This window comes from Rhopalosiphum maidis, chromosome 1 (genome assembly GCF_003676215.2).
Source record: "Rhopalosiphum maidis isolate BTI-1 chromosome 1, ASM367621v3, whole genome shotgun sequence".
Taxonomy (NCBI): domain Eukaryota; kingdom Metazoa; phylum Arthropoda; class Insecta; order Hemiptera; family Aphididae; genus Rhopalosiphum; species Rhopalosiphum maidis.
Genome location: NC_040877.1, coordinates 81,923,610 through 81,942,626, shown reverse-complemented (window position 1 = coordinate 81,942,626; position 19,017 = coordinate 81,923,610). Strand labels below are relative to the sequence as shown.

The 19,017-nt window shown below is 24.8% G+C and overlaps 1 protein-coding gene across 1 annotated transcript in view; it reads right to left on the bottom strand.

The window, feature by feature from the left end:
* LOC113555691 (glutamate receptor ionotropic, kainate 2-like) overlaps window positions 1–19,017 on the bottom strand; it is a 154,523-nt gene that overhangs the window by 57,383 nt on the left and 78,123 nt on the right. Inside the window, exon 2 of the mRNA XM_026960202.1 lies at window positions 7,404–7,565. Coding sequence (XP_026816003.1) covers window positions 7,404–7,565 — 162 coding nt within the window. The remainder of the gene's footprint in view (window positions 1–7,403; window positions 7,566–19,017) is intronic.

The following is a 19,017-nucleotide window of genomic DNA, read 5'->3' as shown; positions in this document are numbered from 1 at the left end:
TAATTGTTATTTGCATATGCCTAATATTTTTTTAGTCTCCATTCAATAATGTAATTTTATTAAGATCATCTGTTGAATTTATAATTAATTCAGTGTTAGTAGTATTATGCTTTATTAAAGTAATGCGTAGGTCATTCATATTATATAAGAATGGTTCATTTAAACATGCCGGATTGTGTTGGATGAGTAGTAAAAATTATTCTCTCTTAGTATTTTAAATTATTCTTTTATAATTTAAATCAGTTAAAAGGATGATATTTACCAACGTTTATTTAAAAGCGAAACTGTTCTAAAAGGAATATGACAAACAATTCAAATGCAAATTTGTAGTATTTTTTTTTTTTGTTTTTTTTTTTTTTTAGTAAAACATATTTTGTATTTTATATTAATGAATATTGTATGTATAAAAAAAAGAAAATAACAAATATCTGCAGTGGCTGTATTTAATATTACGGCTTGTGTACTTTCTATATTTTAAATAATTTTTCTATAAATTTGACACATAATATCTCGCATTTTAATTTTTGATAGGTACTTTATAAATTGATTTTGATTCTTTTTAATCTGAATGTACAAAAATCAAATTTTTAACGAGTACCTAATTAGTTACAAATACCAATGTATTGTGTAGGGTATACGGTGATATACAGCGTACTTATATTTATTTTTCTAACTTTTAGTGTGTACTAAATACATTGTGTATAATGCGCATGTGTATACGGCAGTATGGTTAGGTACACATATATATATTTTGATTCAAGTAATAGTAGTAATAAATATTAATACGAAACCTCGTGTTAAATTTTTAAAGACGTTTTACAATTTCAATTATAATTTATCACAATTTCTGTGTCAAAATATTAAATATTTAGTATCTTCATCGTAGTTTATGATTAAACTTATTATGTTGTTAAAATATATGGTTTTCAAAAAGATAATTTAGATTTTAAGATTTTATTTTTGTGTTGTTTTTTTCAAAAATGAAATTTTATCGCTTAAAAACAGGTACTAAAAAAAATGTGTGACAGTTTTAAAATAATATTATTAATTTTTATACTATTTAACTATAATTATTTTTATAAATAAAAATACTATATTGTTTCGTGCAATATAGTTATGTGTTGATAATTTAATAGGATTGCCGAATTATTAGTAAATTAAGGTTATATTTTTTAATTTTTTATTTAATACGAGTTTATAATATGTAGGTATAATTTTATACTTTGATAATCAACTCTAATGAATTCAACTATAAATTATTATAATAATTATAGTCTATATTTTACACAAATTTAAGGGTTGATTATATTGAGTATGCTATATATTTTATACACTTATATACGTTTTACACTACAGTGTTGCTTGTTAATTGAATTGAAGTAAATTACAGTTTTATGAAATTCAATTGATAATAATTTAATTGACTATCGTTTTAAAAGTATTTTGGGATTTTCGAAACTATTTAATCGACTAATATTTAAATTTAGCATCACTTAAGTCTGGAACAGGTATGCATAAAGCGATGACGCATACTGCATTTACTATTACACATATATGGTATAAAATCTACATACCATTACAAGTAGTAAGTATTTACAATGACTTGTTATAATTTAGTTGACTTAAATGTAATATAAATATTAATATTGAAGAAAATAATTATAAACTCGTAATATGAAAAAATATGATTGCACATTCTGTCATTACATAATTTTTATACATTTAACTAGACTATATTATATTTCAATCCTTATTGCGATGTTGATTAATTGATTGATATACGCGGTGGTACCTATTTGGTATCATTGATACATTATGTCGTAAAATGTATCGCACTAATTAATAATCAAAATTAATTTTCGTTTTAACTTCTTTAACTTGATAAATTTTACACTGTGATAATAAATATATTAATTAATTTCATTAATATTATCACTTTTATTTTGCATAAAGATTTCAAATATCGTTATTCGTTGCCCAAATAAGACAAGTACCAATTACATCCCTTTTAATTTCAACAATAGGGTATAATGTAGTTTGTTTTTGTAATGAATTCATAAGAAAAATTGTTCATTTTTTTACCATCTTTAATGGACTTTTTTTTGAATTTTGTTAGCATACTCACTAGTCACTATGAAACATACAATAATTTAAAAAGTTATAATATAAATACAAATAATTTTTTTTCTTAGTTAGTTTTTGGATTGTTTCACCATATTATATGTTACCTGTCAAAGTGGGTTGATAGTCATTTTTATTTGAAGAAATCAAAAATATAATATTTACGATGTCGAAAAAAAATATTTTTGGGATGGAATATTAATGTTTTTCAAGTGTTTGCACTTTGTATCTAAAATTGAGTGATAGAAATCGATGTTTGAAGATTTTAGTATGACTTGAAAAATAGTGACAACTAAAAATGACTTACGCAGAAAAGTAAGCACTTTTTCAGTCAGTGGAATAGTACTTTAAAGGTCCATATATACTTATACTTTGTATTAATATAATATTTGGGCGCATCAATTAACATGTGTTGTTGCAAATATTTACATCTAAAATTCATTATATTGATTTTATAACATTTAGTAGAGATTGTATATTTATAAACGCGTTTAGTTTCTAATGTCAAAATGAAATTTAAAATAAATAATTTTTTCTCTATTATTTTAATTTTAATTTAAGATGAATTATAGTTATTAGCATAATATGAAATCTATACTTATGAATATTATGTTACATAATAGTAGAAAAACGAAAATGCCTATAATTAAGATACGCATGTAAATATAAATTGTAAAGGTAGGATCATGGATAATGACTAATCGATCAGAGATTGTGTGTGTGTGTGTTCTAGGGTTTCTAAGCATGACCACAAGGTCGACGTACTTAAAGAAGAAAATATATATATATATATAAAAAAAAAAACTTGAAAGACAAAGTTCTTACTACTCAAGTCGATCTACATTATATAATTTAATTTATAAAAACTCTGCGTCTTGTGTTGTTCTTACTATCCCACTTTTTTTTAAAACGTATAAGTTATTATTACATAACAAAAATGTGACCAAATAAATTTACCACAATGTGTACAGCTCAAAATACCGAAAGAATGTATTTGGACAACAGTTTATGTACCGGACATTGTTCATATTTAATAACGGTACATTAAGTTATTACGAAAAAAAAAGTTTTAAAAAATATAAAACTAAATACAATTTGACATTGATTGAAAAATCAAATATGTAGTTCGTTCGTAAAAGAAATGATATAACTTATTCGTATTACACAATAATGTTTGTGCCTATTTATTTTATTAATATTATATTTGTTTATCCATAGAGGCATAGCGCAACGTCCAAAAACCACCTGCACGGCGAAATTGCCTATGGACTGCGCCAATGCAAGTAATTCATTAGATTCTCAATCATTTTTACTTTTTTACTTGTAAATATATCTTAGATTATAACTATTATTAGTGTTCGTTACATATTTTTAACAGATATTCTACTGTTTTGGTTATATCCAGAAATAGGTGTGATTATATTCAACGTTATGAAAATAAGATTATGCAAAGTGGTTCGCATATTATACATAGGACTTTTATCGTATCATGTTAGGGTTTATAGGGTACAAAGTTGACGAGAGTTTGTGTTTCAAGGAATTTAGTCGTTTAATTTCCAACTAAATGTTACTTACCATTGATCATCAATAAATTTATTTAATTGGTATTTATTGTACGAGTATATTGAGACTAATTGAATTAACAGAATCGTACGTAAATATTCTTGTTGAAATATATGTTATATTTTAATTCATGAATTAAATTTATACTTATACTCGTAATTCGTATATTACTATATTCGTCTTTTTATATAAAAAAAAAATGTAATAAATATGTATGAATATATATATATAAATATAAAGTTATGCATGTCAGTGAAATGTAAAGTAGAATTTCTAATATTATAACCGTTAGGATAATTATGTATATAAGAATTTAAAGAATTAAAAGTGGAAGAAGAAGAAAAAATAATTAAAATACAAGATTGAATTATAAGCGTTCAAATAATTAATCACATGCCAATTCGATTACAAAGAATGCTCATATCAACTTGCAGTAAATGCTATAAAAAAAAAAGAAAGAAAAAGTTTTTTATGGTATTGTTTTTATTAGTAATATGGAGTTTTGATTCATATAATAATACAACGTGTATAGAATATCTGATATTCGTATATGAATAATATTTGATCGTATAAATAAAATTGTGTATGTGCGCGTATACTGTGTATGCATATTTTACGATATGATATGAACAAATCCAATAGTTGGTCATAAAAAGTAATCACAAGGAATAATATTTCTTATTATAATATACATATATATATATATATATTTTATATTTGTTTAATTCTAAAACTTGTGTATTATGTCATATAAAAATCGCAGTAAAACTTAATTAATTTTAGTATATTTTTTTCATGTTTGTCATTTCAATATCTTATTGATTCCATTGACTTTTTTTTTTGTAAGAATTTTGGTTTTATACTCAATCTAAGTATAATATACATTCAATTATGACTATATAAATTAAATAACATCAATAAGGAATTCATTCCTACATACAAATAGACCAATTTAATATTGATTTTGGATAATATTTTGTACAATTTATTAATTAATTAATTTAAATATCTCTTCAATATATGTCGTACAACTGGCTTGTGGAGAAAACATTTGAGCGGTAATGAAATTTTTTAGAAATGCAATTACATCACTTCAAATAAAAACTATGCAGTGAACGAAAACAAAGAAGTTTTATGAAATTAAATTTTCCTAAGCGAAAAACAGCGTTCAAATGAGACGACGTTAGGATTCCACGAATAATGATTTGTGTAATTATGATACGTAAACAGTACATTTTATAAATATGAATGTTATTATTGCTCATCTGTTATTATTAGAATATATTGTACGTGGTAATGAAAATCTATAATTCTTCTACGTCACGATATTTACAGCAGTCGTAACATAATATATCCAGATTTATTACGATAAAACTTATTATATGGCTGTACAAAAGCTGACAGGTACTTGCTGCATACAAATGTCAACAATTCATACGTAACACTTGTAATATCTAATAACACATATTCGTAAAATATTGGTTATCCGATTTCAATATCAGTTTGTCGAGATGAATTTCGGTATACATTTTTTCATTCTCATAACACAGAGACTTTTATTTAGAGAAGTGTGGTCCCCTTACAATACTGTTTTCAGTTACCTACGCTTATTAACTTATCAAATATATTACAAACGAGATAAGTACGGTCGAGTGATTACGAAGGCAATTTTACAGTACCTACACACGCAGAACTTTTTTTTAGTTTTTGTTTGTCAGAATTGGGGTTTCGTGTTATTCCAAATAATACGAGCAAGTGGTTCCTACAAGTGATATAAGAATATAGGTTGATTCGCAGACATAGGATGTGCTTATACGAATTGAGAAAAAAACAATTTTCTAGTCGAAATTTGTGCCGCCACTTATAGGGACTCGTACTTCAAACTTCACCAATACATTACGGCAACAGATATTATTCAAAATCATCTTACTAAATCTGTTACACGGTTATTAAATTTAGCGGGACAGAATGATAAATTATGGTTAATCAAAATAAAAGTATAGACCTTAGGATTGTAAAGGTAGGTAAGTAAGCGAATGGTCACTAAATTCCCAAGGCTATTTATTGTCAGCGGAAAATTTACATTAAACAACTGGCTGAACGGTGGAGTAAATCTCGTATCCGGAAGCCACACCACGTCCGCAGGAAATCTTTTGTATAAGACCACAACCATTCAACATTTTGTATAAATAAATGGAAACTTGTTTATAATATATATTTATATATATTATTTATTATAAAAAAGACCATAGATACATTAACTATAATAACGTGGGTATTTCGGGAGATTCGAATGATTTATGTGAAGTTCCACCTACTCACCTCCTACCTTTATCGTTTCACATTCATACGGCTTTATTTGTGATCTATTACTACACACACATAAACATTTTCATATCTCAGCTCACTGTCCAGAATACTCGTCTCCGACCAATGCGACCATTCATATCGTGTACTCTGCGTGTTAGTGACTGATAAAAAATAATATTAAGACATACACACGATCTTTCGCTCCAGAAATAAATTGTCTCAACTATGGTCGTGACCGCATTGAATTCATTTAGTTGGATTTTTGTTTTGTTTTTTTTTTTTAAATTCCGTTCAATCATAATGTCAGTGACCAATGTAAAATTGTTATTGAATTATAGCTGTCACGAATACAATTTAATGTATTACGTAGTTATTGAAGTAATTATCCGCAAGAACTAAATACTACTAGTAATAATATTATGCTCATTGATATAGTTTTACTCTAAATTGTACGATATTTCAATTTTTTTTCTATTTTATACACTAAACTGTAATTTGAGCTATAAAGAAGCATTTTTTATAATATTTTTCACACATTTAAAGTTTCAGACTTGTTCAATACGTTTCACGTATACATATTTAATTATTTTAATTGATATCAGTAATTGTGATACAAATTATATAAATCATATAAATTGTGATGAAATCAAAAGATAAGAACTTTCCAATTTCAAAGATATTTAGTATGGATTTTAATCTTTTTTTTTTAATAGTTTTAGGATAAGTATAATTGAGTGGAAGACGTATGAAACTTTAATACTAGCTATAATATTATAAGTTATAACGCATAAAAATAACTTTATTTGCTTTACTACTAGCGTAACATAATACGCAATTTATATGAAACCCAATAATCTAGCACAGTGTTTCTTAACCGGTGAGTCGCGACACACTGGTGTGTCGCCGGGTAAGTCTAAACGTGTCGCGGGAAGTACTAATATTAAATGTACGAACCTCGTTGACACTATATTTACAGAAATTCATATGCATTATTCTTATTTTTTTTTTTATTATGTATTTATGTGTCACAAACTATGAAAATGTTTAATAGTGTGTCGCCATAATACAAAGGTTGAGGAACACTGGTCTAGCAAGAAGACATAATTGCGTTCATTCTATCTGAAAACTAGTATCCATAGCAGGATTGCACGATGTTGCAACTGTGCAAACTGTTTAATTAGTGTGTCATACAAAATCGACTGAAATATTTAATTAGTATAACAATCTCTACCTTGATTATTTTATTAAAATTTATTATTAATAATAAATTGTTATATTTCTTTTTCAGTTTTTAAGTAAATTACGGTTTATATTAAAAGTATCCCCGTCCTTAACTATAAAACATAGATAACTACAATATTATTTTTTCATTTACATTCAAAATTAAAACATTATGAATCTAGTTGTACCTTTTTTAGAAGCTTTGAAGCTGTCGTGTGGAGAAACATATTCAATATCGTATACAAGCGTTGTATTTGGCAAGATTGCTTTATCTTTATTTATCCTGTATACAGCGTATTTGAATGCTACCTCTGTAGTACTGTCTTTGTCTTCTTGAGTGAAAATAGCCCCTGAAAAACAATTATGTCAAAAGGGTTATAAAGCGTATGGTAATACAATACTATACATAAATATTAATATATTTTTTTAAACAAGTTAAAGGACTTATGAAACGCATTCCATTGTAACGAAAAATAACCGTAATGTTTAAATAATAATAAGGATAGGTATTTTCCATGATTTCGTATTAGAATGTTTGAATTTTCCGTAAAGTAGCCATTTGACTGGTTATAGAAGATAAAGTGAAGATATAAATTATTTAAACAGCTAATCAAATGTAAACCGAATAATTGAAGATTACTTTTAGTTTCAATAGGTATGTTTGGTTTAAGTAAGATTAAAAAAGTTCACAGAAAATATGGTAATAAATAATTACTTGAGAATTGTTTTCGAATTTTAGTTTTTTGCTCCTTGATCTTTATAAATATGATCTATGGTTTTAATGTCCACTATACCCTTAAAGTAGATTCATAGTATACCCTTATAATAACATTGAACCACATAATGAGACTATAATTCAACTGTTGAACGTACAATAAACGTTCAAAAGTCGTAAAATTACCATAATGTGTATTTTTATCTTTTGCCTACACTATTATAATATTACAAGGTTGATTCAACAAGTTTTTATTCTTTATTTTTTACATGATAAAATTTTTTTTTTCTTATCGTGTATAGGTGATTATTTGAATGATATATTGAATGATTATATATCCTTGTATTTTATTGTTAGTTATTGGATAATTCGACTATCGATGCCTGTAAAGCCAAGATAATAATTTATGTGCTTGATGAAAAAACTACTTTTTATGATATGTGTATGTTTTTATAAAGACATTTTAAGAAATTTAAAATGTATGTATGATTAGTATAAAACCTTTTTATTATATATATAAATTAAAGAACACGTTTATATATATATATATTAAAAATGGTGTCCTTTAAATGGTTTTAATTTGTGGGTATAAACAGACATAAAAATATCAGTATAACTTCGTGTTAATAATTATTCGTGTTACTTTAAAATGAAAATAGATATTTAAATATGAGAATTAATGAATTTGAAAAAAAAATTAAATATTAATACTATTGAAAACTTTAAGATCAGTTATTAATAACAATTAGTAAAATGTTTTTATTTAATTAAAAAACAGCTGAGTTAAGTTGCGTGTTTAAAGATGATAATAATCTTTAGAGGCTAAAATACTTGTTTTTCAGTGTCAGCGTTGATAAGTTGAATGCATTACAAAGTCAACATGGATGTTTGTTTTGAATTTTCACAGACAGAAACTGAAAGTTAAGTTAATGCTACAAAACTACATCGATTCATAAATCATAAAGCAGACGCCCAAAATCATAAGACCCTTTTTAGTTCGTGTACACAACGCTTAAAACTATTATTCAACCGTTTACATGGTTGGTAACAAAGGAGAATTTTTTATATATTTTTGAAGAATAATTTTAGTATGGCTACTACATACGTAGCGTTGTATAATATGTGTATTATAGAGTCGGTTTGGTTTAAATATTCTATAAGTGGTTTCATTGAGTTCGATGGTGCACAAGATATTATCATTAGAATGAAAACAATTTAATTTTTACTCGTGTTAACAATATGATAATGATAATGATAATATATTTTAAATTTAATTAAGAGTTGTACATATTGTATGTTATAGAACCAATAAATGGCATGGCATAAATTATACGTTTATATAGATTAGAACAACGTGTATTTTAAAGGATTTATGTGTTATATTTATTGACTGAAACATTAATTTATTAATATTTTAAAAAAGATGTTTGAAGTTAGTAAAAAACTATTAATATATGGAAAAAATAGGTGAAATCATTATAATTACTGATATCATCCAAATTAATTTTGGTTATTTTATTTTTAGAAAAAATATCATTTTCAAAAAAAATGGATTTTTGGCTAATTACTAATATAATTTTTATAACGATACTTGAATTCTCTTTTTTCATAAATTTTTAATTATGTTATGTTCACAGTAAGGAGTTTAAAATAATTTGTCAGTTTCATGAAAAATTGAGATTTTTTTCTGTAGTTACTAATATAATATGTTCTAACATACCTAGTGATTTATTTTTAACAATGTCAGTATGATTGATTGTAAGAAATGGTATGTATTTTATTACATTTTCTATGTTTTAAACCGTCATCATTTTTAAACAAATAAATAAAAGTATTATATTATATTGATGTTTACATACACCGTCAAAAAACACGAAGAAATGTAGCTAAATTGCAGAAACAGAATAGATGAAAATATGAAATGTATCATTTCATATATTTTGTGGCTAAATTATATATTTACACCACCCACGTATGATCATAACTTATTTTTAAATTCATTATTTTATTATTATATTAGTAATTTATACTAAATTTATTTGCTTATGTTTAAAATTAAAATTTAAGTAGATCTAGATAATTTTTGTTTTTGTATGCCATCTGTGGATTATCTTATGCCAATTCAAACTTTTTTTTTCAATGAGAATCGGTCTTTTTTACTATAAACTGTTATTCATATGTTTTTTCATTGATATTGATTTACACAAAATTTTATTTTAATCATTAGTTTCTTAGTCAGTAGAATCAATATATTCAATATTAAATCTCTGTTAGTCTATTATTTTTCTATAATCTCTATCATATTTATACATTTTTAATGAGTAAAATCTCAATATTATTCATTGTATTTTTGTATCCGTTTGATTTTGTTCTCTATATTTTTTATAGGACTAAGTTATATAATTTCCCTAAGAAGAAGTACTTAATAAATGTTCAAACATCACAAATTCACAAAATATACATCTGTATTATATATTTTTAATAACGTTCATTTTTTTTTTTATAAAATATAAAATATTCATTAAATTTGAAGTATTTTTACTGCTGATTTATTTATTAAACAGATATTGTGTATTCGTATATACACGATAAAGATAATAAATAAAACACAATTTAATTATACGTTTTAGTAACAAATTATTAATTACAGTTTTTATAGGTAATATGTATACAATAACAATTACTGTGTGAATTTAATGAGATAAGTATAGAACCTAACGCTTTACATTATCTGGAGAAACAATCGAGGTCATTTTATCAAGTTAAGTAATCTCAAGTTTAATTAATTTTCATAAATAACTTCCACTAGTCTGCTAAAAAAAAAAAAAAATAAGTAACCAATTTCAAATTAAGGATTGATGTACATATTACTATACTGCTGATCATAAAAGCAAACATAAGTGGTGATTAATGATAGTCATAAGGTACGTTCGATGAAGTCATAATTAATACGTTTGATTTGACAACAAGAACAATAATCTTATTGTAGCTATCCATTTATCCATATATTAGGTACAGAACTAGGATAGTAAATCCTTAGTTTTCTAGTACTTTGAGCAAAATCTATTTTTTTTCTCGAAAATATAAATTATTGTAGATGTATTTGAAAATATTAAATTACAAAAATGGGCCATGCTAATACTTCTTCTGATGCAATACTTATAACCAATTAAATATTTATTTGTTAAAGTTTCAGTAAAAAAAATATTTTAATGTTAAAACCCGAATACAATTAATATAATATAATAAACATTTTAATGTATGGTGAAAAAAATATTGAATTGACAGAAGAGTTAGTAAACTAAGTTAAAAACTATAGATATAATGAATTACCCAAATCTACTAAAAAAGCAGAAAGTGGAATTCATCAAATAAAAAGTATTAAATTTAAGTTGGCCGTCACTGCAGTGTAGATGAAAGATTATGTTACATTTTTAAGACTTGTATATATACGTACTACTAGCGTTGTAAAGCTATATGCTTAATTTTAATTTTGGAGTGATTGAACTTATTTCTATATAAATAATGTATTTGGTGACTAATCAAATTGTCTTTTTGAGTACTTTGCCAGCGCTTATAGTTTTTTGTGTGTTTTTAATAAGTAAAGTCCTTGTAACAGTTTTAGCTGTTGTATAGTTGTTTGTTCAATACGCTACTTGATTAAACTAACTTATAAGTAAGGGCATCGACCTAACCTAACACAAATTAATAATTATATATTATAATTTATATTTTTCAAAATTAGTCGATGTATTTAATAAATATTCATTATTAGACGCAAAGTATACTAATTTTAATACATTTTTATTTTAGGACAGTAATAAAGGTTGAATTTAATGTCTAGTTACTTTAAATACTTTAAATAACAGGAAGTTTCAATGTTAAATATTACATTTTTCATTTGTTACTTAATTAGTTGTATACTACTATATAATCTTACTTGCATCACAGGAGTGGTACATTTTGAAGGAAGTAAATTCGACCAGTAACTTAGTTACGTTTTTTGGGGAAAATCCAGGCTTGAATGAGATGAAATTTTCATTCGATTAAAGTGGGATTTTTGAATAATAGATTGTAAAAGAAGGCAAAAATCTAGCATTAGGGTATCTATAATCACATTAAATAAAGTCATCAGGAAGTATAAATTATATTTTCTAAGCCATTTAAAATACACCTAAATCCAGTATACCCACACACTACATAAGTAGTATTTGTAGAGGTTTCTCTGGTTCATCTAATATTAAATTGATGAACGCATTAAAAATCATACAATTATGATCATTAATCTATGATTAAAATAGTCAATTAATCTGTCATAGTTAAAATAATTAAATGCAGTATCATAAAAAGTTTCCTACGTTCTAACGTAAATGCACGAAGTCTTGTTGTTTGTGATCCAGAATTTAAATGACGCAATGTTATTCTAATGTACCTCTAACTATTGAGGACGTTCTGCATCTAAGATTTGGTAGATTTGAGATTTCTTCAGGATTTCTTGGATTAGAGTAACTATTGAAGTTTGAGCACTCTTAGAGCTGCATACCAAATTAGACTTACGTTTGTGAGGCATATTGTAAAATGAATAGGTACTATTAATAATACTCGAACGGTTAATACAACTACCCAACTTCAAAAAAAGATGAAAAGGTTGTTATAGAAACAAAGAAACAGCTTTATTCCAAACAACTACTCAATTTAACAGGAATTTTGTTTAAATATCTTAAGGGTGGACATTCTAAAAAAACCCTTCATAATCGATACCTACAATATAAAACCAATATCCTCTCCATATTTCAAATGTATGTCCATGAAGTTAACTTCACATCACATTAGAGTGGTTATTTAGTTTCACCCTTTTATGGATTGATTTTTTTTAAGTACCTTATGTCTTTTTTTTAGGGCTCAATCTATGGAGATTTGGTATTTACCAAATTTCATCAAAATCGGTTCAGCGGCTTAGCCATAAAAACGTAAAAGACAGATAGAATTGCTTTCATAGTTATGATATTAAGTTATTTAAATATATTTTAAAATGTAACATTTTGTCAATTTTGGGCTATTTTTTAATTTATTATTTTGTTTTTAAAGTCATTTTTCGTACACTGTAACAATTTTTATTGCAAGGAAATGTTTATAAAATTAGAGAAACAAATAAACAAGTTAGCAATAATTTCACACATTTTGTTTTTTTTTTTATTTAATTTGAGTTAAAAAGAAGTTTTTAGTGTAATGTTATAGCAACATAACAAAAAATTTTGTGCCATGATATTCAAATACATATAAATTATACTGATTAATATTTTTTTAAGATGTTTATTGATTTATCTCTGTGAATCATATCTCCTTGTTAATATATTTAAATTATTAATATTCTTTTCCACTTAAAGTTTATTTATTTAATTTAGAATTTTCAAAAATATTGATTCATCTGTTCTCCTTTTTATAGAGTAATAACCTTTTGCCTATTAATTGTTTAAATACCTACCTAATTTGCATCATCCTTAATTTTTGTTTTTAAAACACATGATATTCGTTAATAATATACAATTTCATATTGTAATTTTTTTTTTTTAGTGTAACTTCGAAGAATTTCACACGATGACGGCGCTGTCTAAATTTAAGATTATTTAATAAAAGTAAAATTTCTTATTTCATCAAACATTAAACGCAGAATTTAAAAAATTGCATGAATACGACTATGTCTTGTCATAAATTAATATTATGCTGACTGCGACTAGGATAAGTGCTAATCGATGAGAAAAAATATAAAAATACAAACCGCAATTTGGGCGATAATTTAAGCTCTATTTTTATTATGAATACGATTCGTTTATCGTAACCGAAACTCTGACACAACGCAAGAAATCATATTGACAAGAAGTAATTTTATGAATAGGTTTCAATATTTCGGACCTTCTACGGCTTACATCATTCTATGAACAATCTCAACCATAATACCATACGATACAAACATGACATTTATAACAATGACCATCACTGTGATAGTATACGTGTTGTTTGATATATTCGCGCAACTCGGTCAACTCGGAATCCATTGTCATGTGTATTGTTCCTAAAACCTGAACGGCAGATTTATATTTTGTTGTGCTTAAAAAAAAAAGAAAAAGAAAAAGTTCCAAAATCAGAATAATCGGTGGTGACGAGTTCTGATCGATTTTAAAACAAAACTGTAAGTACTTAAGTGTATGCTTCATATTGATCGGGTAAAATGAGATAGATTCAATATAAATGTTAACGGGATCCACTACAATCGAGACGCATTTTGTCGATCGGCAGTGAATAAAGCACGCCACGCATTCAATCGTTGTCGATGTCAGTATATCGGTTGTAAATCCATTTTTTGCTAATATTTAGTGATGGGTTTCATGTTTTGTATACGTCGATGAATTCAGGCGTATACTTCAATCTGTCACCGATGAATCGGCGCTCGAATTAGTCGCGGTAAGAGTTCAACACCACTTTATGTAGTTTTTGTAGAACATTAGGCAATAATATACTATCAAGACAAGTGAAAAACGACTAAATATGTGTATAGTTGTATATATATTAAAAGCATTGTATTTTATAGGTACTCAATTCTTAAATATAATTCTATTAATAACAGGGCATGTTTTTATTTAATTAACTCTGTTATAATATAATATCATGACAATAACAAATTGTTTATTCAAACTATTATGGAAGCGGAAATTCTAGAGTGATTTGTTCTCGAGTTAAGGATACCTACCAATATATTTCGGTATAAAAAAAACAGGATTGTTCAAGAACACTGTAATAGGTTCATGTGCTTATTTGTTACTTATTTTCAATCAAATACTCTAGATTATAAGGTTTTAATTTTTTAATTGCATATCTATGTTGTAGAAAGCATAATTACAATGCCTACAGTAAAATCGTTAATTTTTATTTTCGTTATACTATAAAAAAAATGTATGAATATCTTTTGGACACCAATGATAACGTTGTCAAGATGTAATAATAATAAAAAGTATATATATTTGAAAAGCAAATAATAACGTACCTAGGTACTTTCAAAACCATTTAATTAAAAACTTATCCCTCTAACGTTTGTCACGTTTTTATTATATTTAAAGATTTCATATGATACTAAAATGTGAGATAAAGCCCAGCTTATTATTAAAGAAAATTAATAAATACATTTTGGTGTTATAACTGAACACTGCATTTTCTATCACAATTTAAAAAAAAAAAATACCTTAGCTAGCTCTGATTTTCATTATACTTTATTTGTATTTATAAAATATATAATTAATTTTACAATTATCGATATGAATATAAAGAAACAGATTAACTTATCTTAGTCACTAATAAGAACTCAATGTTACATAAACGTTAAAAACAACTAATCTCTATCTACAATATGCATGATTCACTATATACATTATGTATATGCTATAATTAATGTGAGCTATATATATATATGTATGCATTTTTATCACATCAAAGAGATTTTCATCCCGCATTCTATGGACTATAAAAGAATAAATGTGGATGGTCTATTATCTTAACCAAACGCTTAAATAATACCGAAAGGCCAAAAATGCTATTTAGCTTTTAACACTCTCCGGAATAATTAATGTGTTATAATATGCTATTTATTTTTCATCTCAGACAGTTTAAATCTTAGAAATAAAAATTGAAACAAATATTCAGAAATCAAATTGTAAGAAATTGTAAATAATGTAAGAAAAAAAAAAATCATACTCTTTAACCAACCTTATTAGTGACTTAAGCTATTCAATTTGTTTTCATTAAATATTGTTATTTGAATTATTTAAAATACACATAGATACCATACTTACAATAAATTACAGTCGATTTTCAAATCAGTAAATGAAGAAATATTAATTTTGGCCAAATTCATGGTTTTTTGTAAGGAACACATAAATATGGCATTGGTCAGCTATAACATACTGTGACTTCAATTGAAAAACGTGAAATAATTGAAATAATTAACTACGAAAAAAAAAGTAAGGATTTAAATAAAATATTCATTAAGACTTCGATAAATAGTATACGCATATACTTTTATAGTTTATACCGATAAATATATAAATACATAAACATTCACAAAAATATACCACTCGTCTATGCTATCTAATAATAAATTGGTCTAGACCTTAATTTTTCGTTTTCTTTTTCCTCTAAAAAAAATGGTACTTTTTCATTTTCATCACTCGTTTTTTCGACTAAAATTATGAGTATTTTACTCCAAATATTAAAATACCTAATATTTTTAATTATACTTAATTATATGCTTATTACGTAATATAATATATGATATTATAGTCTATACTGGAACCGAAATTATTTACTGTTGTGTATTGTATTCAGCATGACACTAACAGTCAATAATCTCGTAACTTTGATTTAAGCCTAATTGAGATGTACACACGTTTATACTATTAATAATATTTGTGTCATAATTTCACATAACAAATAATGATAATTCAAAAAAAAAAAAAAGCTGAATACTAAAAAAATAATTAATGTCGAAATGTTAAAATATTACCTGACTTAACTAAACTAATAACTTCATTAAAAAAATGTATTCCAATAATAATATTCTATTTCTGTGTTATTATAATACAAATGAAAACACATTTAAAGAAAAAAAAATATTATTATAGTGTTAAAATTATACACAAATGCGTTATGTATTATATGATGTAATACGAAGATCAGACAGATATGAATTGTATGTTATTGATTATTTGATTTTCATTATCATATAACTACACAATTATACTTATATGATACAAGTATAAATTTATAATATTCAAAATATTATATTATTAAAATTAATACCCTCCTATGAATTAAAAAAAAAAATAAAAATAATCCGTATTTTTTACATTAATTTGAAGTTGCATAGCTTTAAATTATTATTTATTTTATAATATTAAGGTGTTAGTATATATAAAACAATATTTTTGGTTCGATAATTCTGGATAATTGGTCTGGGTATGTTTCTTTTTTTTTTTTTTCAAAAATAACTGTGGGTGAAAACGATATATTATTTTTGCAGATAATTTACTAAGGCAATTAAATTAAATTAGAAATAATTGTAGAATAAAATAATGTTACCCTGATTTTCCACTATATAATTGCGCTTTGTAGAAAACCACCACCGGACTCATCATCAGACTTTATTGTCGACGTTCGATATTTCTGTAAGTACTACAGAATACCTTGTCACTCACATCAAAATAATAATTGTAAAATATATTTCAGGTATCAATTATTTTGTTTTCGCTTTATATCATATTTTTATTCTATTTCATATTGTGTTAATAGTACTTTACCACAATTTATTTCCATATGTCCCATTAACTTAAAAACAATATTTCAATTTTGGATTCTGAGCGTTAACAAGATCAACTCGTGATTTCCGGTTAGCAAATTAAATTTAGATTCTACTTTACAAAGATAAATCTTTTGGCTTTCTTCATTCCTCACTTTTTAGGAAAGCCAATATAAAATAAATCACTTAAATTTATGACACACATAATTTCTAAAAAGTTAAAATTTAGAAATCGTTTACAATTTAAAAAGTACCAATGCTAGTGTTTCTTTAAATTTTTAATTATTTTATTTACAATAACATTATACTCATAATATTATAAAATGTTAAGTATTTTTTTGAGGTTCTATTATTTGATGAATTATTCAGAATATTAAATCTTTTTTCGTGTTATTAATTAAATTTTTAATTAGAATTCAATTAGAAACATTCTTTTTTTTTTTGGTATGTTGATTATTAAAAAACTGTGACTGACTGTTAAATTCATGAAATATAATAGTCACGTGCATTCAACACTAATTAAATTCAGTGTTATCAATTCGAAATAAATATATTTTTAGTAGAGTAAAACAAAATGGTACTCTAAGCTAAAATGGATAGCCGAATTATAATAAATAATATATCAATCATATTAGTAAAAAATCGTTTGAAAATACTGTTTGACAAATTTGTTAAAGTTGATAAAATAACCAGTACTATTAGCAAAACGATTAATACCTCTTTACCGAGCTTATTTATAATTACATAGTTTTCTGTTCGTTCGGAATTATTTTTAATACAGAGTAATAGTAAATATAACTATAAATATTAACTAGTGAATTTTCATTATTTTTTAAATGCCTATATAGTTTTTAATATATTTTAAAATATAAAAACCAGGTTATTAGTAATGCCGGTAACATTTAATAACATATAACATACTAATATTTATATATATAATATAATCCGTGAATACGTATTAATTCGTTTGTTTCATTATTGTTCTTAAGATTCAGAGTAAAATAGAGTGCGTTTATATTGGATTCAATTTTAATTATTTTGTGTTTAAAAAATATTTTTTGTTGGCTCAATTATTATTCATGTATGTTTTGCAGTATAAATTTAAATTTCATCAACAACAAAAAAAGAACACATTGTTGTCGGTTGGTAAACATTGAAAATAACCGATAGTAAAATTATGAAACAAATATTGTAAAATAAAATATATATTACAGTGATAAGTTTGATTTATCATATTTTATGTCTTAGTAACTATAATTGTTTTATTGAAAAATGTTAAGATTGATTACAGTTGCTTTAGGGTAACTTACAGGCAACGAAAATGCTGTCGAAAAAATTGAAGGTTTATACTCTAAAAAAATAAATATTTTTGGCGATACATTTGTAATTATTTTAAGTATTCAGATCTCAAAACTTATTCCATTTTTTTAAGCGTTAAGGCTTGAAAAATTACTTAAATACTGTAGTATCATGAGCTTATTCAATAAACACCCACTACACCTCTTAACAGCATAACATAAACTCCTTTTTTTTATTGTACCTTTAAAATGTTTAATTTATCGTTAAAATTTTCAGTGACTGTTTTTCAAAGATACCTAATGTTAAGGTAAACAATTTCAATAATTTATTGACTCTATATACATGATTTGATTACTAAAATCATTGTAATTAAAAAAAAAAATTTGTTCAATCATTTCTAAAATAAATAATGAAGTATACTTTAAACATTAACAGAAATTAC